The 23,027-nt window shown below is 25.9% G+C and overlaps 4 protein-coding genes across 4 annotated transcripts; 3 read left to right on the top strand and 1 right to left on the bottom strand.

The window, feature by feature from the left end:
* Window positions 1–855: 855 nt before the first annotated feature.
* On the top strand, window positions 856–2,935 carry LOC132919970 (cell cycle checkpoint protein RAD1-like). The gene is made up of 6 exons (XM_060981939.1): window positions 856–1,138; window positions 1,702–1,800; window positions 1,874–2,028; window positions 2,086–2,320; window positions 2,398–2,604; window positions 2,798–2,935. The coding sequence occupies exons 1-6, from the start codon at window positions 1,031–1,033 to the stop codon at window positions 2,822–2,824; spliced, it is 831 nt and encodes a 276-aa protein (XP_060837922.1). The 5' UTR covers window positions 856–1,030; the 3' UTR covers window positions 2,825–2,935.
* Window positions 2,936–3,058: 123 nt separating this feature from the next.
* On the top strand, window positions 3,059–4,013 carry LOC132919971 (uncharacterized). The gene is made up of 2 exons (XM_060981940.1): window positions 3,059–3,305; window positions 3,378–4,013. Exons 1-2 carry the CDS (start codon window positions 3,303–3,305, stop codon window positions 3,804–3,806), a joined length of 432 nt encoding a protein of 143 aa, XP_060837923.1. The 5' UTR covers window positions 3,059–3,302; the 3' UTR covers window positions 3,807–4,013.
* On the bottom strand, window positions 3,949–21,909 carry LOC132919966 (protein mini spindles). Its single transcript, XM_060981931.1, has 36 exons — window positions 21,704–21,909; window positions 20,380–20,512; window positions 19,994–20,184; window positions 19,727–19,933; window positions 19,401–19,575; window positions 19,223–19,343; window positions 18,941–19,161; window positions 17,908–18,102; window positions 17,667–17,847; window positions 13,609–13,721; window positions 13,334–13,547; window positions 13,095–13,267; window positions 12,884–13,035; window positions 12,587–12,808; window positions 11,779–11,962; window positions 11,515–11,706; window positions 11,354–11,451; window positions 11,141–11,279; window positions 10,897–11,059; window positions 10,667–10,836; window positions 10,429–10,599; window positions 10,246–10,368; window positions 9,717–9,869; window positions 9,439–9,651; window positions 9,228–9,363; window positions 8,937–9,130; window positions 8,295–8,629; window positions 7,929–8,108; window positions 7,660–7,864; window positions 5,950–6,087; window positions 5,537–5,724; window positions 5,308–5,476; window positions 5,068–5,241; window positions 4,860–4,970; window positions 4,566–4,719; window positions 3,949–4,485 (listed from the first exon to the last, which is right to left on the bottom strand). Exons 2-36 carry the CDS (start codon window positions 20,440–20,442, stop codon window positions 4,250–4,252), a joined length of 6,054 nt encoding a protein of 2,017 aa, XP_060837914.1. The 5' UTR covers window positions 20,443–20,512; window positions 21,704–21,909; the 3' UTR covers window positions 3,949–4,249.
* LOC132921193 (carboxypeptidase B-like) lies at window positions 15,237–16,799 on the top strand. The gene is made up of 5 exons (XM_060984064.1): window positions 15,237–15,246; window positions 15,302–15,437; window positions 15,521–15,749; window positions 16,310–16,496; window positions 16,552–16,799. The coding sequence occupies exons 2-5, from the start codon at window positions 15,391–15,393 to the stop codon at window positions 16,797–16,799; spliced, it is 711 nt and encodes a 236-aa protein (XP_060840047.1). The 5' UTR covers window positions 15,237–15,246; window positions 15,302–15,390.
* Window positions 21,910–23,027: the final 1,118 nt, after the last annotated feature.

The raw sequence follows: 23,027 nt of genomic DNA, 5'->3' as shown, positions 1-23,027 counted from the left end.
TAAATAATCATCATCGAGTTCATTACCTACTATCGTAAACGTTATCGACTTATGTTTAAGGCATATCCATCAATAATTCTAATAAATAATAATGTTTAATTATGAAATGGGTCGATATTTAAAAAATGTAGTGGATTTACCGAAACGCGTGATCAAATGACCTAATATTTAAGATAACAGTTTATGGATAAATTTTGAAAAATTGTCTAAAAACTTGAAAAATGTCCATAAAACAGTAAAAATTGCATTCAAAGTTAAATCTTTCAAAATATGCACAGTATGAACTACATTAGCTTTGCGCAGTGGTGATATACTGATATCGTGACCAATGAAATTTGTCCGGGATGTTATTATTGCTAATTGACAAAACTACTTTAAAATTACATCGTATTAAAATAACCGAAATCTAAACTGGCTTACATACTAATTGGGAGCCTCGCTATCTTCAGAAACATGGATTAATCGTGCAAATAAAATACGTTTAAATTTGGCGAAGAATTTCCTTTTGAGTAAGCCACTTTAGATCTCGTGTTATTCCAGATTCCAAATATTATATATTATATATAATATAATCTCTTGTTATAATTATAAGTTATATCTAAATTTCTGATTTACGAATTTAATATTAAACAATTCTTTTTTAGACTTACTTCAAAATATATTAACTAAAAAATTAGTAAAATCCGTGTAGTTTCGGATTATTTTACTTTGATTGGTCACCCAAGTTAAATGCGGCTTGTGCCGTGATTCCTTGAGTTATAACACTATAACCATAGACATATAATATTAATGTCTATGACTATAACCATGCCGGTGGTTTAACTTGAGATAAGAACATAAAATGATAACATATCAAAAATTCCGTCGTCTAACTTCGAATTTGATTTTGACAGTTTGACACTGGTTTTATAACTTATAAAGTTATAAATTATAATTGGTTTTTGTTAGTTAAAATATTGAAATGTTATGTAGTTTTATTCTTACATAAATGTGATTATTTCAATTTAATATAGTGTCATCATTATAAATTATGGAGATTGATGGTAATGGTTCATTTGAAGAGAAATATCTTTTGGTCGCTAAAGCTGACAATGTTAAACACATTTCGTCTTTGTTGAAGGCAGTTAATTTTAAAGACGTAAGTTGTTCTTTATATGAACCTTAAACGGCTTAAACTATACCTTTTATCTAATTTATGACTTAAATTGTTTACTTCTATTATCAATAACTATTACTCCTTTTGAACTTATTTATTTATTTAACTAATACAAAGAGCAGAATATATTGAATTAATGTTGAATGCTTGTATAATTGATTATTTGATAGTCAGAAAACTACAATATTTTATATTGTCTTGAGTTGGCTGATTATTTTAAGTGTAGATGGGTTGTAAACTTTCAACTATAGAAAGAATGATGGAAAGGGTGGAAAATACCAAAATGTGAGTTTCATATGTGATATTCTGGGACCCAGAATAATATTGATTAGAGGTCAAGTATGTCAATTGATCCCTAACGAGAAAAGTTATACAAGGAATATTGGCATCAACACAACCTTAGAGCAAAGAAAGCCTAAAAAAAAAGTATTAGTAGAGTAATCACGAGAGGATGGAGTGAAAATATATTGTATATTAAAAACTATACTGTACATTACCTAAATAAAACTATAAAGACTACCTATATAAATATGCTATATTTGTAGGTCGGTGTATGTTTTGCAACTGAACATGGTTTAAAAATTGTGGTAGAAGATTCAAAATGTGTACAAGCAAACACTTTTATAGGCAGTGAAATATTTCAAGTATGCTGTAGTATGTTGTTGATTTTTCCTAATGGTATAAAGCATATAATTTTAAATTTAATTTCTTTTATAGGAGTATCACCTTAATGATGATACGGTTGCTTTTCGTGTTGACCTCAATACATTGATTGAGTGTCTGACAATCTTCGATGGGTGTTCAACTAATCCTAGTTCCACAACTGCTTTAAAGTTGACATACAAAGAATATGGTTCTCCGGTGAAATTATTGTAATTGCAAATAAAATAAAATAAATTAGTCATTTTAAGTTTGTATTTTAACCTTAGGTTAGAAGAAGGAGGTATCATTACCGACTGCTCGTTAAGAACAATGGAAGTGTTCGATATCCTTGACTTCAGTATACCAGCAGAATCGACTACCAGTAAAATTATATTAAGATCCTCTGATTTTAAAGATATTCTCAGTGACATTGATGGCACTTCTGATTATGTAGAGTTTACATTTTCTGAAGAGCCACAGTATTTTAAAATTTTAACTTCTGGAATTGCAGGAAAATGTAGTGTTAGTCTAATGGACCAAAATATAGAATAATATTAATTATTTTAAGCGCTCGATTATTTTTGATTTTCTTTTTTAAGGTTGAGATTCCGTCCAAAAGTGAAATAATGGAACAGTTTGTTTGCAGTTCAACGATTACTGTTAAATATAAATATAAACAAATTAAACCTTTTTTAAAATGTATGAACATATCACAGAAAACATTGATACGTACAAATGAGGAAGGACTGTTGTGCTGTCAATTCATGGTGCAAGTAGACAGCCACACTTGTTATTTAGAATATTTTGTGAGTACTGTATGTAATAAATCGTCTCACATTTAACATTTATTGTATTTTCATTACTAAATAATACGTCCAAATTAAAAATATCCCACGAGTTACTAATTTTAAAATTGAATACAATTTTGAAATAGTTAATGCCTTAATGGTCAATCAACTTTAGATATTTAATATTAATTATTACAAAATGTTGTTTCAGTGTACACCGATTGTTGATGAAGACTGATGCATCAATTGTAAACATAACATATTTTTTCATTTCATAATATGTTACTACAAATTATTAATTGTTACTTAATTTTATAATACAACTAAGACTAATGTAAATTATGTTATGATGAAAATAGTAAATTGCTGTACACAATATAAACTATATAAGCATTGATTATAGAATAAACTATAATAAAATTATATTAAATAATTAAGAAAATAACATAAAAATATTTATTTCATATTTTATTCCATGAAAAAAAAAACTTAATATATTTTCTTCATACAAAACAATTTTATATTTATAGCACGGTCTTATATACGTATATAAGACCGTGATTTATAGCATTACTAAATAGTAAGTACTTAGTTTGTTCATCATTTGTTACCTGTCGGCTGTCAGTAAATAGTGAAAAAGTTACAACTATTTAAGCTTACACAATTTCCATCAATACTTTTGTCACAGAAGAAGATTCACTAATAGATAGTAAAGAATGGTAAGAAATTTTATGGTAATTTTGTATTTTTATATCAGAAGACTGTTTACTGTTTTTTTTATTTTTTTGAAGTCTGAACAAGTGAAATACGATAAAACTTGGATTATCAATTGTTTTTCAAACAGCAAGCACACTACCTCTACACCAATGAGAGTAGGTTTTCTTAACCACTCACTGAACATCTTTGCAGACAAAGTAAATGAATTCATATACCTCACGCCTGAAACATACGTCATGCACTCGACACTTCATTTGGGAATTTTATCATTTGATTCATGTCACCACGGTAAATGGGTTCTGAGCTTTAGCGATGAACCATCAGCAATGGATTGCATCGAAACATTGAGGAAAAATGATATCAAAGTGACGGACATCCAGAAATTAATATCAGAAAGAGCTCACTTTGAAGATGCTATAATCAAAACTGTTACTGATGTAGGTTTTCCACATTTTGTAGCTGAAGTGGAAAATGCCATAAAAACAAAAATGTTTGATCATTAAAATTAATTTTAATCAAAAATAAGAGTAATAATTATGATTATAATATTAAAATTAATATTTGACAAGTCTAAAATACTAAAATGTAAATATTATTTCATGTGTTAAGTACCTATATATTAATAAAAAATAAAATCTGTTAAAATCCACTAAAATAGTAAAATATAATATTAAAAATTATAATAAATTACACATTATTTTTTTTATTAATTTGTTTGCAACACAATTAGCTTCTTCGTTCACAAAAAAAAAGGCTCGTACACAAATTTTGATGTTTTCTATTATAATATTAAAGCAAATATAAAAAAAAAAATCAAAGAAACAAATTACATTACACATTTTGGGTTTTCAGTCTTGGTAGGAGTAGTGAAAGGATTTGGGCATACCGATTTGACCTATATCAGAGCACTTGTTAGAAAATAATACTATATAAATGGAATAAAATTTTATTTGCGTGGAGAACGACTTGTGTTGAGCATTGGTAGATCTTCGTCTTGTGAGTCCTCTTCTAGTCGATTGTTTCCGTTACATTCTCCGTTTGATGCACTGTATGTTTCTTCTCTGGATGCTTTCATTTTCAATATTTGCAACCGTTTCATGAAACCATCAGCTTCACTTGCAGTTGCAGATTCAGGTTTACGTATGGGCATAGATGTGATTGGCTTTAGGCTGTCACTATTTCCTACAAAATAAGCATAGACGGATACATAAGTGTAAACAAAATGTTAATTAAGCTAGAAAGAAAAAATTCAATAATATTACCATTGGGTTCGACTAAACAGCTTTTTAAATTGTCTTCAATTGCTGACAGTTTACGATGAATATAATCTTGAAAATATTTTGTAGTCTTAGAAATATGTGGTTCTATGTCTATATTTGGATGCTTTATTTTGAATCTATGCAACTGCTGTATGCCCTAATAAAAAAATTCACATACTATACTCAAAATAAAGAGTTTTAGGACTTGTATACAAATATTATTCTGTCACACAGCGTATACTACTTATAAATCGTTCATTTCTAACATACTATATTATAATTGTTTCATTAACTCACTTCGTCGGTGTTTTCATGTTGACCTATTAGTTGGAATATATCAGATAGTTCGTCGTATGGTGTTCGATGTTTTCGTTTACTACTTTCAGGTCTAGGTTCACTGTTCAAATGCTACACATATATTAAATTTAGATTAAATAAATGTAATAAATTATGTGATGAATGATGACCAAAGTAAATATTTATAACTAATAATTATCATAATTACCCTTAAAAGCTTATGTATGTAAACAACCATTTCTGAATCTTTTGGGAATTCTGGACTAGCTAAACTTTCTAATACTTTATCACTGCGTATTTTTACCATAGTGTGAAGAACAGTTTTACATGTTCTTAGTGGGGTGTCAGATGGTTGTTTTTTCCAGTGTTTTGAATCAAACTCCTAATTAATACATTCAAATGACAACTTATTAGAAAATGAAAAAAAAAATGTATATAGTTGAATTACCTTTAAGAATCTGTGTATGTGTGCAAGCACCCGCTCGTAGCATAGTTCATCACCCCACTCTTGAAAATCTTTAACAATTTTCCATATACATTTCATTACCAATTCTTTATAATGATTGGATGAGTTTTGAGGACATTTAACGGTGTCATAAAGCATTGCCAACAAAGCGCTGTGAAATTATAAGTTTGATTTAGTATAATATCTACATTAGTTTAGAAAAAATGCTTACCATGTGACTGGTGTATGAGCAGATCGTTCCAAAACATTCATAATAAGACTGTTCACACATCGTCCAAAAAGTTGAGTATCTGTACTGTTCTCTGGACCCTTCATACTTAGTAGATACAATAGTTTTGAAAGTAAATCACGCACAATTTGTTCATTCAGTATTAAGGTAAATTCTTGATATTTGTACAACTAAAATTTTTTATATATATATCAATGAATTCAATATAACTAGTGGATACATAATTCAAGTAAAAATGAACTAAGAATTGATGGAATGAAAATGAAAATTGAATACCTAGCAAGTATTCTCACATTTAAGCATTTAAGTAATTAAATAACTTGGAGCTTATTGATTACCATTTCACTATTTTAGAGTCTAATAATAACTTAAAAATTAAAATAAATAATACTTACATTTAGACACATATTAAATATATTCTTATACCCAACGGTGACATCAATGTCATGAGATTCAGATAAGACATCAAATTGTTTAATGATTGCACAAAATAGTGATAATACTTTTCCTCCTTCTAAAAACTTTGATCTCATCTGTATCAAACAAAAGAGAAGAGGTAAATAATACGTCTTAACACGTATGTTTCAATTAAATATTTGAAGTATATCATTTCAATTTTCAAACATTAAGTTCAACATGAACGAGCATCATTTGCTTTTGCTTCTTTATCATTTTGGTGTAACTATTATGGTTATAATTATCAATTTATCCAGTTAATACATTAATGTGGGAGGAATCTGGGCGCGTTTTACCACATATACCTCAGCCCTATAAATGTATTTTATCTAATGCATCAAATTCATCAAATTACATTTAAAAAAATTTAAAATATTTTTTTTTACTAAATGAGTTTGAGCTCAAAAGCTTTTTATGAAATACACTTATATCAAACACAACATTGAGATTCCAGCTATAAATGGGTTTACTTGTAAGTCCACTACTTCTCATACTATAAGCTACTGTAATCATTGGTCATATAATTGAAACCAACGCTAGTTTCTAAACATTCCTACAGTACCATCAATGTCTATACAGATTTGTAAATAAAAGCTTTCATTATTCCACCTCGAATGGCGAGTATAAAAATATCTGTTGTCTTGGTCAAAGGAAATACTGTGATTTAATGTTAAAAACATTGCATAAAAACTGTCTTAGTCCCCACAATGCAACAACAAGTCAATCATACAATCACATACAAAATTATTGCAAACACTAATCCAGATCCATGAAATGTAGCAAAAACCACCATTTAGAGAAAGGACTATATAAAATATTGCAACAGCTTTACAAAATGTAAGTTCTGTGGCCAACTATCATACAGACAACTAAGAAGAATTACTCAATTCAGTGTCCAAACAGTGCTGGACTAACACATCAAAAATCACAACCTTAGTCCTAAAATAAAATAAAAATATATTATGGACTATTGTTATTATATTATATTTTATATTTCTTGTTATTATTTATATTTTATATTTCTTGTTATTATTTATAATTTATATAAATATTATAATTGTAGAGTTAATTCCACACTAATAAATAGAGCTAGGATTTTGTAGCATTTGCATTTTCTTTCACAGTACTCCAGGTACATAGCTAATAAAAATCAAAATTTGATTCATAGATCACAGAGTTCAAATATACAATTTTGTTTTTGCTTTTTCTTACTTATGATATTTGTATATAAATGCTTTTTGGTACTTTTGTGTCAGTTTATTAGCTTTTTCTTTAGTATTTGTTAATTATACGCATATTCGACATCTTTAGAACATTTACGTACATATTAATTATAAATTAATAAAACAGTTTTTAATTTACTTTTTTCATTATTTATTAAATTGTATTTAGTTTTTCTAAGAATTAATTTGTTTAAACATATAAAAATGTGTTTAATAAATTATTTTTTTATATTATAAATGTTTTTCAGCTAAACTTTTACATTGTCAAGTCTTTTTTGGTTGCATTTTGCTGGTTAAAATACATATTTTGTAGCATTGGCAATTTTTTAATGCCTTTATTGTAGGTTTTTAGTACATCATTTTCCTAGCCCTACTAATAAATAAAATTAAAAAATGTTAAATATATAATAATTAAAATAGACTTACATCAGATCTCATAAGCATTTTATCGAGACTTGTTAGAGCAGTTTTTGAAATCTCTATATTTTGTGATGTAACTTGATTTATTAACTGCTGAATAGGATCAGGTGTAGGCGCTGGTGGTGTTTTAGGACTTTTAGTAATAGTTGCAGTACTGTATGGACTCACATTTACACATGGTTTAGATGATGATATATTATCAGGTAAAGATCTAAAAACGAGAAAATATTTAAGTTTATGTTATTATACATATTAATATACAAATAGTTACATACTGAGTATGATCTTTAATCATTTTTCTGAATTTCACTTCATCTTGATCTGTATCCCAGTTATATGATTTTAATTTTAACTGTGGTTTTGAAATTTCTTCTGCCTCTAGTTCTTTAATAAACTTTTCATCGAGACCATAACGTGTTACTTGAGGTTCATCATAAACTTCACTAACAGGTCGTCTAATAGAAATACAAATAATAATACAAAATATTTTATATGAGTATTTCTATCAAGAAGTTTTAGTTACTATATCTCTCCAACTCTAGTATGAACATATTTACTATTTATAAGTGCTAACTAATGTACCTAATCATGAGATATTGAGATAGTGCATCAACAATTCGTAATTAAAAAAGTTTAATTACCTAATTCCCATCCGTAATGCAGACGAATGCTCTATGGTAGTAGGTATGTTTCCCATTCTATATGATAAAGTACTTGCAGATCTAGAAGGTGAATCATTTGAATATCTTTGAGGACTAGATGTATGGTTAGATTCTTGTGAAACATTAAATGTAGTATTGTGTTCTTCTTCGTCAGAATTATATTCATCGTCAACAATATCCTCAGTGTCAGGAACTTGTTGAACAGGAGGTACAACCATTTTGATAGTTGGCTGAACTGTAGCAACTGGCACAGCACGATTCTTTGATGCTCTTTTTAATCGTTCTCTCAGAAGGCCCATATCTTTTTCAGATATCTATACAAATAGTAAAAATGTATTAAGATTATTTTGTAATTACAATAACTAAAAAATCCTCAAATTTTAGTCCATGAGGAGAATAACAGTCAAAAAATTAAAAATTAAAAATATATTTTTGTTGTTACTATCCAATCTTAAAATTTAATTGGTTATAATCAATAAACTATTGAATTGGCATCACATAAATACAGTTCTTTTTGAATGATTATTGACAATTTATAAGATTGACAAATTGTTATATACACATTTAATACTTATTAGTTATTAGTTATTATAATATTTAACACAATAAGTGTATTCTTACATTGCCAACAAATTTAAACAGTGCTTCTCCGTGCAAAAAGAATGCAGCAACAAAACAATTTAGTGCAGCTGTTCGGACAGAATTATCTCTATCTCCAATACTTTTTGCAATTTCTTTGCAAGCAGCTGCAACACTAGGTTGGCAAATTGAAGTACCATAATCTTCTATCATAGTTGCCAAATGTTCTAAACACTCTATAAGTACAAAGAATATTATGATATATAAAATATATAAATACTTTTTTTTTTAAATGTATAAATTCACATCATGATGTTGATTAAAAAACATTACCTGAACGCTGTCTTGAGTTTTTTGATTTAACACCATCCATAATATATTGAAACATTTTTGTATTTGGGAATATGAATGCAATTTGTTTTAATATGGCGCGAACATTGCTTCTCACTGTATCTTTTGGGTCACCCAACTAAAAGTGTGAAAATAAAAAAAAATTATAATTTTTATTTACCTATAATTAATATTTAATTTAACTTTTACTCACTTTTGTTACTAAATATGGCACAAAACTTGATGCTTCGGTGTCATGGAGAGTGTATTTTTGGGCCATTAAGATGTCAAATATGTGTTGTAAATAGTCAAGACCTTTTAAAAGTACTGATGGATTGGTATCAAAAAATCTTAAGGTCATCCATTTCAATATTAGATCAAGATTACTAATTAATGCTCCATTGTTGTCATCTGCTGTATTCAAATCCTAATTTAAAATTAGGAAAAAATTAGTATATTCATGAATATATTGGATAGATATTTTCATAATACCTCTGAAAGAGTTTCAATTGCTTTAAGATGATATCTGAAATCTGAATGAAACATGTTTGTAATCAACACTTTGTTAATGCCAGCAGTTAACATTTGTTCTCGAAGTTGTTCGACAAATTCTTCTCGAGGAGTAGTAAAATTCCATTTCAATGACTAAACATACCAATATTTTGACATTATTATAATTCACTAATAATTAATAATTCAGATACCTAAACTATTAGATATATAACTATAATAAATGTTTTTATTTTATTTTTAAACTTTTATTATTTTGACATACAGGGTCTTAAAACAAAAGTATTATACTAAGTTAAGCACTGTCCAAAACCCAATAAGAATAATATTAATTTTAGAACTTCAATCAAAAATAAATATTAGAATCAAACTTCAATATTTTGAAAACATTAATTTTTATTGAAGTTTAATGATTTAGATAATAAGAATATAAATATATTTATAAATTTAATCCTGATAAATACATTTAATATAAATTGTTATAAATATATAATAATATAAAAAAATTTACTTTTAATTTATGTTCATCAATATCACGCTGATGCTTTAAGTTATTTCGTTGGAACAATGGGCCATTATCTACTTCTTCTTTCTTTTTTCCAGTAGCTGTGCTTACTCGTGGAATCACATTTTCCTTAATAAAAAAAATTCATGAATAACAAGTTAACTAATATTTTTATAAGTTTAAACCAACTTTGTTAGCTTTAGGAGCAGCTTTAGGAGGAGGTATCTTTGATCCTCCCGATTTAACTGAAGAGCCAGCAGGAATACCAGATTTTACAACTTTAGGTTTTTCAATTGGTACAACAGGTAAATTTGGTCTTTCTTTGTCCAATTTTTCTCTACAAAACTTTACAGACATGGGCTACAAAACAAATAATTTATTAAAATATTTAGATATATTTTAATATTTTTAAACAATAAAATTATACCTTTAATTTTTCACATGCTCCATACATAGAAGCATAACCTAAGTGCATCATAAAACCAAGTACAGCCTTTTCAGAAGCACTACGAACACTCGCATTTCTATCTTCAAGACTTGTGTAAAGAACCAAAAGCAAACATTTCAACTCGTCAGCTGGAATTGACTTAGAAGGGACTATAAAAGTTAAAAATTAAATTAAGACTTGCTCAACTATATTGATAATTAAAATCATACTGAGTGGTAACTTTTCTGCAAGCCAAGTCCATAACTCTGAACGCAACGTTACTGAATTATTTTTTAACGCGTCTAAGAGTATATCACCGCCGAAAAATTCACGATAACCGCATACATCAGCCCATGTATTCATACATTGACGAGCACTTTGACATTTAAAAGTCTAAAATAATGTATACAATCATTTTTATTTAATATTTATTCTAAAAAGTGTTTGAATATGTAAAAAGTTAATAAAAAGTACCTTCGGGTCACCCAATGCATTTAAAACACCAGGTAAATAACCTTTTATATAGTTTTTAAAAGAAGATCCCATAGCTTTTGAAATTAATTCTACCAAGTTAATTGCATTGGAACCAAGACGAGCATTTGAATCACTTATTCTAAAAGATAATTGTCAAATAAATTAATATGAATCATAATTATTTTTAAATACTTATAAAATAGTAGTTTATACCTGTCTTGTAAAGCTTTTCTAGCTTCACCTAATTCGCTTGTTATAAATTTGGCTTCATTAACAATATTTTGCAGTTTGGTTAAAGCATCAGAACGAACCTAAATATATGTATATAATTAAAACAATTTATTTTATTTTATTATAATATTTACACTACTTACTTTCCAATCTTTATCTGAAAGTTCATTAATCAAAGAATCAGTTATTTGAGGAGATATATCAACTCTTGGAACAATGTCTCGTATGTTAACTTCATAAGCTGGTTTTTCTTCATCACTCGCGGTTTCTATGGATTCAGTAGATCCATCCATTTTTTTCCCACGAGTTGGCTTTGGCGGAGCTTCACCTTGGTGCTAACAGACAAAAAAAAACTATATGTATTATTATTTCTTACAGAATATATAATAAATAAAAACCAAATTTACCTTTTCAAATTCCGCATTTATTTGTTGTACTAATGTTGGTTTTTCATTTTCAAAAAATAAACTTAATTGAGGTCCCATATAAAGATACATAACACCCAGAAGAGAGATAACAGCCAAACGAACTTGGGGGTTAGAAGCACTCACAGCTTTTTTGACATTTTGCATCACAGATTTAGGTTCAATGCTAAAATATAAACAAAATAAATACATATATAAAGTTTTTAGTATTATAAATTATATCATTTAACAAAATTAGACATTGAACATGAAACATAATGATAATATTATCATGAATATATATTTAAATGGTCTTATTTCACTCCCAATTGTAACTAAGTTTCTCTAAAATATTACCAACAAACTATTAAATACAAAAGTAAAAAAATAGTGTAAGATTCTGTTGATTTTAACACATCATTGTCAACATAAATTATCTATTACCATAAAATTATTCTACAAAATGATGGTAGATATCACAACATATATATTAAAGTAACAAATAACATAAAAAAAAATACAAACTAATACAATTAATAGTAAAATATACGTTGAGTAAGGATTAAAATAAATAAATAAATATGATAACTTACTCCAATTCAGACCTGATAGCATGAAATTTAAAATAATATTTTTAATAAATAAATAACTGTAGTATAAAATTGAATATAACTACTATAATTTATTTTATCAAGGTAAGACATGATTATCTTGATAAAAAAATTTTTTTTTAATTTACAATGGTAATATATTTTATGAATTAAAATGTATTTTATATTTTAAATATTAATAAAAATAAAAATAAACTTACATAAATCCAAACTCTAAGATTGCACCCGAAAGCCAATTCAGGGCATCAATCTGAACTTTTGGATTTTTCTGTACAGTAAATGCATATTCTAACACTGCATTACAGACCAAATCTAGTCTAGTTGATTCTGCAAGAGTAGTCAATACTTGACTAGCTAAATTACCATTTTTATTATCACCCAATAAGGAAGAAACATCTTGAATACAGCAATTCATACCAGTACTATAAATTTAATAATAATGAAAAGATAAATTAGAAACGAGAGTAAAATATAAAACAAATAAGTGATATAAATACCTAGTTATAGGAAACTTTTCAATGACTTTTTTCAAACACTCAAGTCTCAATTTTTGTATTTGTACATTATTATCTTTAATACCGGGTTTCTTATTCAGTAGTTTTATTAACACTTGGCTACTAACTGTCAATGATTCCATTTGATCAATTATCTGAAATAAAAGAAATTATAAAGTAAACAAAAATATTTTTTTAAATAATTATCACAAACTTGAGAAAATTCTTGAACATTAGACAAACGAGTTTTCCAATTGGCATCAACCATACCATTTAAAATTTCAGGAGAACAAAATGTTAAAGCCAGTTCTTCTAATTCATCATCTCCAATTTCATTTTCAGTTTCAATCGGAGGAAGAGATTTTGATTGTACAGGTTTACGTCCTCCTGATAATATAAAAAAATATTAAGCATATTACAATATTTTGAATTTTAAATTCAATAAATATATACCAGGAGCACTCATAGGTTTTTTAACCTTATTGTTGGCAACAGTTTTACTAGGAATATTAACAGCTGTGCGAGTTCTTCTAATAACAGTGTTTTTGTTAATTGTAGCTGTTGCTTTTTTCTCTGCAAAATTAGATGAGACAACAGCAGGTTTTGATTCTCTAACAATATTAGTTGGTTTTGCAGTTATTACAGCTTTTTCTGATGCTTCTTTTATCTAAAAAAAAAAAAATAGCCATTAATAATTATAATATATATATTATGATATTTCTACTTACTTTAGCAAGTTTTATTGCATCAACAGTAGTCAAAAATGGAAGAATATTTTTTTCTGATACAACCTTCCATGCAGTACCAAGAGCTTCAGCAGAATTATCTCGTACAGTTGGATCTGTAAAATAAAAATAATTAGTAAATGAATAAATAAAAACAATTTTATTTATGCTCACAATTAATATAAAAATTTATAAGCTCTATCTCATGTAAGAATAACCTTTAATGGTAGGCTTCTACATACTGAGGTAGCAATATAATACATGGCTAAGGCATTAATGATTAATCACCTGATATAACTTATTTAAATTAATTATTACAGATTAAAATTATTTTATACATTATGTTGTTATGGGAATATATCAACAGATATAATAAAGTATAATGTTAAAATCTAACGAGTATGAAGAATTACTTATTTTTATTAAATGTTATACTGTATTTAATTAATATATATTGTTTAGCACAAAACATTAACTTAACAAATCATCAAAAAGCTAAAAATCAATTTGTTTTAAAAAATCACAAAAATATGATTAGAAAAGACTGTAAGTTATGGAACTTAAAAATAGAGAAAAAATATATTATATTTTAAATACTTATGAATTCAGTAGGAGTGAATATAATCAGTTTAACTCATATGAAGCATATTGAAAACGAACAAAACATTGGCCAAGACAAAAAAAAAAATTATATTAATCATAATAATTTATTATCGAGCACAACAAATAAAAATATGAAATATGACTCAATAAAAGACATCGATAAAGTAATTAATAAAATAATGATGTTTAATATGGGCAATATTATGTATTTATGCATCCCTATGTGTGCATAATATAATGATATAGGACAGGGGGTGGCAATTAAATTGTATGGCGGTCCAGATAATTTGGAAAATAATTTTCAAGAGCCAGAAAAAACTTTAACATTAGTTAATAATTGTTATTTGATCATGATTATTATTGTTAACAGCGATAAAAAAATAAATGCTATCATAATCTCCATATACATAATAAAAATAAATTAAATATCTATAATATGTGGAAAACCAACATTGAAAAAGTGATAGGACTGTTGATACATTGCAGCTAAGATTTTTAGAAACATTCTACCATATATCCAAACACTTCTTTTACACATTTCGACATGTTTTTAACACAGTCTTTATTAAAATAACAAAAGTAGAAAAAAAATGTAGTTAGTATCGCAATATAATTTTTTTTTTTTAACTAACTTGTACCTGATAATCATTGTACCTTAAATTGGAAGACAAAAAATTATAAATAATTTTATACAAAACCTACAAAAGATACATAAAAATACAAATTATTTTACAAAATGAAAATTGAATTACAAGGAATATGTTTATCTCCTTCTGCTAATTGATAAAAATAATAAACTGTCTTTAACTACGATCATCAAATACAGTGTTGAGTATTTTATATTTCAGTGCATACCAAATAAATTTGATAAATTTTATCATACAAATGATATTTATAAATTTATTGATAATTGTAATACAAAAAAATTTGTCAAAGTCTCAACTATTGGATACACTAAACAAGGAACTCCTTTAAAGGTAATACACATAAAACCGGATAATAATCGAACAAACAGTGATATTATTTGGATTGATGGAGGTATATTTGTCTAACCATTTTTAGCTCTTTACAAAATGTTCAAATATTTTAATAGGTACTCATGCACGTGAATGGATAACTATTTCATCAATAGTATACATAATAAATGAATTGATACATAATAGAAAGTCTTTACCAATATATATGAAAAATATACATTTTGTCTTAATGCCAATTGTAAATCCTGATGGGTAGGATATTAAGGAATTTAAAAAAAAATCAAATAAAAGCATTTAGTCATTTTACCATAAATTATTTAAAATTTAATACTTAGGTACACATATTCATATGAAAATGATAGGCTATGGAGGAAAAATCGTGTTGAAACATCTAACAAAAATTGTATAGGAATAGATTTGAACCGTAATTGGAATTATGATTGGTACAGTATAAACTCAGATGAAAACTATTGCTCAGAAAATTACCAAGGAACAACTCCGAATTCAGAATTAGAAATAAAAGCAATCATTCAGTTTATTAATAAAAATTTAGCTAAAATAAAGGTCAGTTTACACGATAATTGAAGAACTTTAGAAATCATGATTTTTAACTCAAATTCAATGTTTTATTTAATATATGTTGAAACAATAATAATATTAAACTATTTTAATTTAATTTAATTTTTCAGTATTTGTACTTAATGATTTATTATATTATCTATGATAATAATATTTTATACTATATTAATTTTATATAAATATTTTGTATAATATACATCGCCTTTTCTTTATTTAATATATACTAGGTTATAGTATTTTAAATAGTGTAATTGTTGATACAATATTCGTTAAATGTAGTATAAATAGTATAAATAACATATTATGAAAAAATGAAAAAATAATAACATATCAAATCAAAAATAATTGGTACTTTAAACATTATATAATTAAACGTAAATCAATATAAAAACAACCAATCTGAGTAATATCAATCAGTCAGTAGGTTTAAAATAAAGTTAAAAAAAAAATTATAAAACTGTGTACATTATAGCATCACACAATAAAATACTATAAAAATATATATTAAGTAAAGTAAATACTTATAAAAACCCCTTGTTGAACAGGGATTTATAACATTACATTCATACGGACAAGCTATTGTATTTCCTTGGGCATACACTAAAGATCATTTAAAAAAAGACTATGATAAACATCAAAACATAGCTACATCCATGTCATTAAAAATATTTGAAAAAACTTCAAACACTTATACCGTTGGTCCAGCAAGTACAGTGTTATATAAAGCATCAGGTTTAAATTCAATTAATTTTAAACTTAATAATTAATGCAAAAAATAATTTTATAGGAACATCAATGGATTGGATGAAAGGTATAGCAAATATAAGATATGTATTTGCATTAGAATTAAGAGATACTGGTATCAATGGTTTTAATTTGCCTACTAGTGAAATAATACCATCTGGTCAAGAAGCATTTTGTGCTGTTTCTGTGCTAGCTCAAGTTGTTGAAACTGATTACCAATCAAAAAGTACATTTTGTAGATCTAAACATTTTTTGTTTAGTATAATGTTAACAATATATTATTTCAATTAAATAATGAATTTTTGATCTACCAAAGAGAAAAAATAATAATAATACAAATAATTAATAAAGTTAGCTTGATCTATCAGAAACATCAAGATGGATAAACACTAGATTGAGCACACTAATACTAAAAGCAGTCCACGATTTAGAAGTTTCCTTTACCACTACAGGGCAATAAAATTTATCTATATCTATTTTTCATTTTGTGCTTTGTTTTTATCTTTTAAAAAAAAAAAATACTAAAGTAAACTTGTTAACAAGTATCAAATAATTTACAATTTTTTTAATTGATCTAGTAAAAGAATCCTAATTGTTATGAAGCCCTTAGATTTATTTGTATTTTTACAGGTTGGCAGCTAATTTTAATTTTCTACAGTGGTAAGGGAGGGGGTTACTTCCAAAAAGTAGCTCCTTTCATTATACCAGTGCTATAACAAATAATGCAGTACAATATTTTTTCTTTTATCAGTGGTTAGAAATTTGAAAAATTATTAAAAACGTACTTTAATAATTAAGTGTAAATGAATTATGTAGTAAGTGTACTAAATCAGTACTGTGCTCAGATAAATAATTTTTTATGATGGTATTAAGATACAAATTTTGTAATTTATCTAAATAAAATAAATATATGGTAATTTATCAAAATAAATTTAGCAATTGTGTAAAAATAAGTACTACAACTCACATTAAAACAACTAACAAGTAAACCCATCATAATTTTTAATTTGTAATACGCTTAAAAATAAGATTATGTTATGTATGATTAATTTAGTTGTTTAAAAAATATTATATTAAATACATAAAATAATTAGTTTTTTAAGGCTTGACTTAAAATATGATTAATTAAAAATAACACTTATGATAAAAAAAAATTACCTGATTCATTTAATGTTTTTATTAATGCTGTGGTGAAAATTTTTAAATATTTTTTGTTTAAAATTGTTGGTGTACATTTTGAAAAGCAGCGAGTTAAAAATGAAACTGATTCAGCTTTTACTGATGGATTTTTATTGTCTATTGCAGTCAAAATATCTTCATGAATAGATTCAAGTGTCATCTAAAATAATTAAAAATTATTACTTATATCAAATTATAACTGTTATCAAATTTAATTTACACTTAAATATATGGCATCAACAGCATCTCGAAGTGGCAATACAACATTTTGTTTTTTTTCTTTAAATTTTTCCAACAATGCTGGTATACAAGCAGAAGCATAAGTTTCAAATCGTTTTTTTAATCCATTAGCTAACATTGCCATACACTTTGCAGCAATACCAACTATTATTACATTAGAATCTTTTGTAATAATCTATAGAAAAATCAAAATTAGTATACATAAAAATATATAAACATATATTAATTATAATATTATACTAATTTAATATTTATTGTTTTAATTGCATAGGACAATTAGTATTCATGATAAGATAAGTTTGCATGATGGATGAAAATTTGTCGTTTTTCTCTACTACAACACTTGAGGGTTAAGACCCATCCGTATTTCCATCAGTCAGATACGCTAAGTTATCTGGTCTTTCGGCGTACAGAGTATTAATACAGATAAATAATGAGAGCCAAGATTTCAATTGAATGCATTTTTTTTTTATATTATAGATTATTTATAGTCTGTTCAGCAAGAGAATGTGCCGATTCTACGCAACCCCCCATGTCACCATGCTACCAAAACTGATTCGCTCATGGCTGCGTATTTTTGGGGAATGTGCAGAAAAACTGATTTTGGTTGGCGCATTCTCTCGCTGGACTGAGTATATATAATTTGATTCAGATAACAGATACTTTAAAAATGAAATTTTACAGTTTTTAGGTCAAAATATTATCTAAGGTAACTGTATTAGATCTAATGTTATGCTCACAATTTAACAGGTATAAAATTAAATAGCTTAATATAAAATTTAACATAATCTTTATTTTACACCGTATAATTAATAGTATAGTGCTATATTGTCATACAATGTAGTTCACTGATAAAAATCATCCCTTTTTTTTCAATAGATTTCTTATAAAAAAAAAGTTTCAAATAAATAAAAATATTATTATTATTAATTTCAGTCAAATTTTTTTTTTCAATTTTTGATAGTTTTTAGAAAATTTAAATCCAATTTCTTTATAATATTTTGGTTTCTTACTTTCTTTAAGGCTCTGACCAAATCTCCATATTCTCCACTTTCTAATTTAGGAGCTTTAGACAATATTCCTTCTAGCGTATCTATGGCTTCTTTACGTTCTTGCCATTTTTTTGCTTCAATCTTTTCATAGAAATCTTTACTGAGTTGACTAAGTATGTTAACTGGATCAATATGTTCTTCTGGATCATCAACTACATCAGTGCCTTCTTCCAATATTATATCTGTTGTTTAATTTTTTTATTAATTTTATTAATTCACTTGTAATTATTTTTTTTTGCTTACCTCCATTAGCAGCAGCTACTTCTTCCATTTTAGCAGCTTGTTCTTGTTGAGAACGTAAGAATCGGGTGGGTCGTGGTTTATCACCATTTATTTTTTCAAATTCTGCTTCTAACTCTTGAATCTAATTTAAATATTTATTTTAATAAAATTGTACAACATGCAACCTAGGTATTTTTACTTGTAGAGGTTTTAGATTAGCCAAATTAGCTTTAACAGGTGTAGGACCAATCCAAGAATAGATTTCTATAGCCAACAATTTTGCTTCATCTCTAACACTTTTATCTCTATCTTCAAGAATTGATTGTAATTTTTTCAGTAGAGGCTTAATATTTAAAACTTTTGATCCGTATTCTCTATGATTTATAAAATATGACACATTTAAAAAAACTATAATATTTATAATCACTAATTATTTTATTCATTGTTTTTATTAATAAGAATTAACATAGGTTTGTAATTTAAAAGTTTTATGGTTCAATGTTTTTTTTATTAGTATATACTTACTTTATTGCCTGGGTTGCAGCTTTAATGCAAGTTGAAACAATTTTAGGAAATTTATGATCCATTCCTTTAACCAATTCTTCTATTACAATATCTTGCTTTTCAATTTCAATAAACATTAATGTTATTTGTATAGCAATATCCTTAGTTTTTGCTTTTGGTGCACCATAACATTTTGTTATTAAACCAGTCATGACATCACCCACCGTACTATAAAAAAACTAATGAGAAACACAATGAAATTTAAAATACAATTTTAAGCTAACTAACCGTCCAGCAGTAGCAGAATTTTCCACAAAAACTAATGTGGCTTCAAGACCTTTTTCCTGTGCAACTGCATTGCTATCAATAACAAATTTCTTTACTATTCCTGTAAATTTGTTCCATTCAGGAGCTTTTTCATCTAATTGTCCGAATAATTTAATAGCTTCTTCATAACCACTTATTCTGGCTTTCCATAACTAAATAAAATAATTTACATTTAGTATGTTTTAAGATAATTGTAATTAGGTAATATATAAAATGAATTAAAAACATCTTGTATAATGTTATGGGCAGCTATAAATGTATGTGATTTTGACTTAATAATTAATAATATTCAAACAGTAAAAAAATTAGTTACATAAAATATTATATAAATTAATATAAATAGTTACTTTGTGTACACATCTTTCCTCAATGGGTAACTTTGTATATGATGTATCTTCCTCGGTAGTCATTTTTCCATAAAGTTTTTCAGAACAATATGAAATTTAAAGTCAATAGTTTATTTTTTGATTCATTAATGCGCTAAAAATAAAAATAAATTTAAATTATGTAATTTATATTTAAACACAATACCTATAGATGCATTGTATTTAAATATAATCATATTTAAATTTTTTATTAAAAAAGTCTTATTGACTAATAAATCTTGTTTTACACAAAATTATATTAATTTTATTATTTATTTAAGTACAAAATAATAAAAATGAATGATAAAGATAATTACAAACATGAATAAAAATCTCTAACTCATATAAGTATTTAATACACAAAAATTATTATAGTCTCAAATTATATTTAGTAAAATATAAGCACTAACTGTGATTATCTATGTAATTATTTTAGAAGTTAAGACACTGCAAAAACTTTTAACAAAATTAATATAAGTAGATTGATAAAAACTTAAGTATTCTTTGAAATGTACAATGTAAAGATTCAGTAGATAGAGTGAGAGGTTCTAAACAGGTTTGCTTATTTGGATATGACCAACCTACATAAACTGTCTTGTATGATAAATTTCTTTTTATGTAGGTTGATGGTTAATTACAATTTTCTCAACATAAATAGATTTATAAATTTGTTTAAGTTTATACCCCCAAAACAGTAAATGAAACACACTTACATTAACTAAATTTAAATGAAATATGTATATGTGGTTGATGTATAGTAAAATTGTAAATATCTAAGAATATGTTTAATTAAACTATTATATAATAAAATATTATAATATTGTTTTTAATTTACAAATAATATAATTATCTATAGTTTTATTCAATAACTTATTAATGAAGTATAGAATTTGTTAATTGTATAAATAACCCATTAGTTGACTTCACATTAGAAATCTTAAAAAGAAAATATTAAATAGATATATTTCATACGAGAAATAAATCAACAAATTATTGACAAATGTAAACAATATTAACAAATATATAACTATGTCAATACAATAATCTATTGGTTTACTAAAAAAACAAAAGGTATAATTAAATTAAAATTGGTAATTTTGTATAAATAGAACTAGGTACATTATGTAGATTAAATGTATTTAAATATTAATATTAGGCACAATGTATTTGTATACCTATAGAAAATAATAAACTAAGCAGGTAACTCGTACAGACTCTAGAGTATCTTTAGAGATTAAAGTGACTAGGAACACTAAAAGTGTAACGTTATTGTACATAATACATTACACAGAATTATAAAACGTACCTTAACTTATATCTTAGCGTCAATTGTACAGTATTCAATGGTTTTCTCCAAATTGTCAATCAATTCAGTTACAAATAGTAGGTACCTCCTACGTCCTGTTCAGTAAGATTATAGATATTTAACGTTAAACGATTTCGGTACGAATTACGAGGATATACATTATACTTGTATCAACTTAATGTGTTTTATCAGTTGTGACAAGTGAACGGAGGGATATTAACGATTTTCTTTACTTGACGCAATAAAATAAAAAAATGAAAACAAAAAGGAATAACACATGTTTTATCACAGGGAGATTGGAATATATAAATAATAAATAATAGTGTCTTTGGAAAATTTGAGAATATACTGCTATCAACAATGATAACATTTTAGATAACGATTATTTTAAAAAGATAATTTTAAAATGCTATTAAAGTCACAAAGGTTTATACATAGAAATATAGAATATAGATCTATAAACCTTGCAAAGTTGCAACTAGCTTTAAGATTTAAATATCAATAAAATCCTATTGAAAGACCTAAACAAGTGAGCAATGTTCCTATCTTTAAATTTGATAATAGGTCAATTTACTCAAATAGTAAAGAACCACAATTAAAGATACCTCCTAATAGTATATCTTTAATTGTGGTAAAGATTAAAGCTACTGTATAGGGTATAGGTAATTCATAATTGATTCTTCTGCACGATCATTTGGTGCTTATGTTAAGGTTAAGTTAAAGACAGTTTTTTTTAATAATACAAAACAGACGTTTCATTTGTTTAAAACGTTGTTTATTATTTTAAAAGTTTTTTTTTATGTGATGAACAATTTATAATAATATTATTTTTAATTTATGACACTGCTCTGTTCAAGTGTGATATATTGGTATATTATAAAGTAACATTATTCTTATATTATCTATACCATTGTTATACATGCCATAATCTACAGACAAATTATATTTATTATATTTTATAGAAAAAATTACAATACAATTTTATGTTTTTTTTGAAACGTTTATAGGTAAATAAAATGTTTTAAATAAAACCACTTGTTTAAAACATTTTAAACACATGTCTAAAACAATTTATATAAATATAAAACACATTCAAACCTTGGTAATATAAGTTTATAAAACGGAGATGGAGACAAAACATAAGGGTGTGGCGTCCGTTTAAATAATTATTATAAAATTTTATATTATCATATACATGGAAGTATGCAAAATGGAAAATTGATAAATTTTTGATTTTATTGAATAGGTATCCATGAATATGTTTTGGGTATTTTTATTGTCGCAGTTTATAAAAAATAATGGTTATATAAGTATAGATTTATCT

This window comes from Rhopalosiphum padi, chromosome 2, assembly GCF_020882245.1.
Source record: "Rhopalosiphum padi isolate XX-2018 chromosome 2, ASM2088224v1, whole genome shotgun sequence".
Taxonomy (NCBI): Eukaryota; Metazoa; Arthropoda; class Insecta; order Hemiptera; family Aphididae; genus Rhopalosiphum; species Rhopalosiphum padi.
This window is presented reverse-complemented; position numbering and strand designations above follow the sequence as displayed.

Bases quoted from the DNA above. Each gene is read 5' to 3' on its own strand.
- LOC132919970 (XM_060981939.1), top strand. From the start codon at position 1,031: ATGGAGATTGATGGTAATGGTTCATTTGAAGAGAAATATCTTTTGGTC. The intron at 1,139-1,701 runs GTAAGTTGTTCT...CTATATTTGTAG, and splicing joins AGGCAGTTAATTTTAAAGAC to GTCGGTGTATGTTTTGCAAC. The intron at 2,605-2,797 runs GTGAGTACTGTA...ATGTTGTTTCAG, and splicing joins CTTGTTATTTAGAATATTTT to TGTACACCGATTGTTGATGA.
- LOC132921193 (XM_060984064.1), top strand. From the start codon at position 15,391: ATGAAAAATATACATTTTGTCTTAATGCCAATTGTAAATCCTGATGG. The intron at 15,750-16,309 runs GTCAGTTTACAC...CTTGTTGAACAG, and splicing joins AAAATTTAGCTAAAATAAAG to GGATTTATAACATTACATTC. The intron at 16,497-16,551 runs GTTTAAATTCAA...ATAATTTTATAG, and splicing joins AGTGTTATATAAAGCATCAG to GAACATCAATGGATTGGATG.
- LOC132919966 (XM_060981931.1), bottom strand. From the start codon at position 20,442: ATGACTACCGAGGAAGATACATCATATACAAAGTTACCCATTGAGGAA. The intron at 19,344-19,400 runs GTAAAAATACCT...TATTTAAATTAG, and splicing joins CTAATCTAAAACCTCTACAA to ATTCAAGAGTTAGAAGCAGA. The intron at 9,870-10,245 runs GTAAATTTTTTT...TGGTATGTTTAG, and splicing joins TTGATGAACATAAATTAAAA to TCATTGAAATGGAATTTTAC.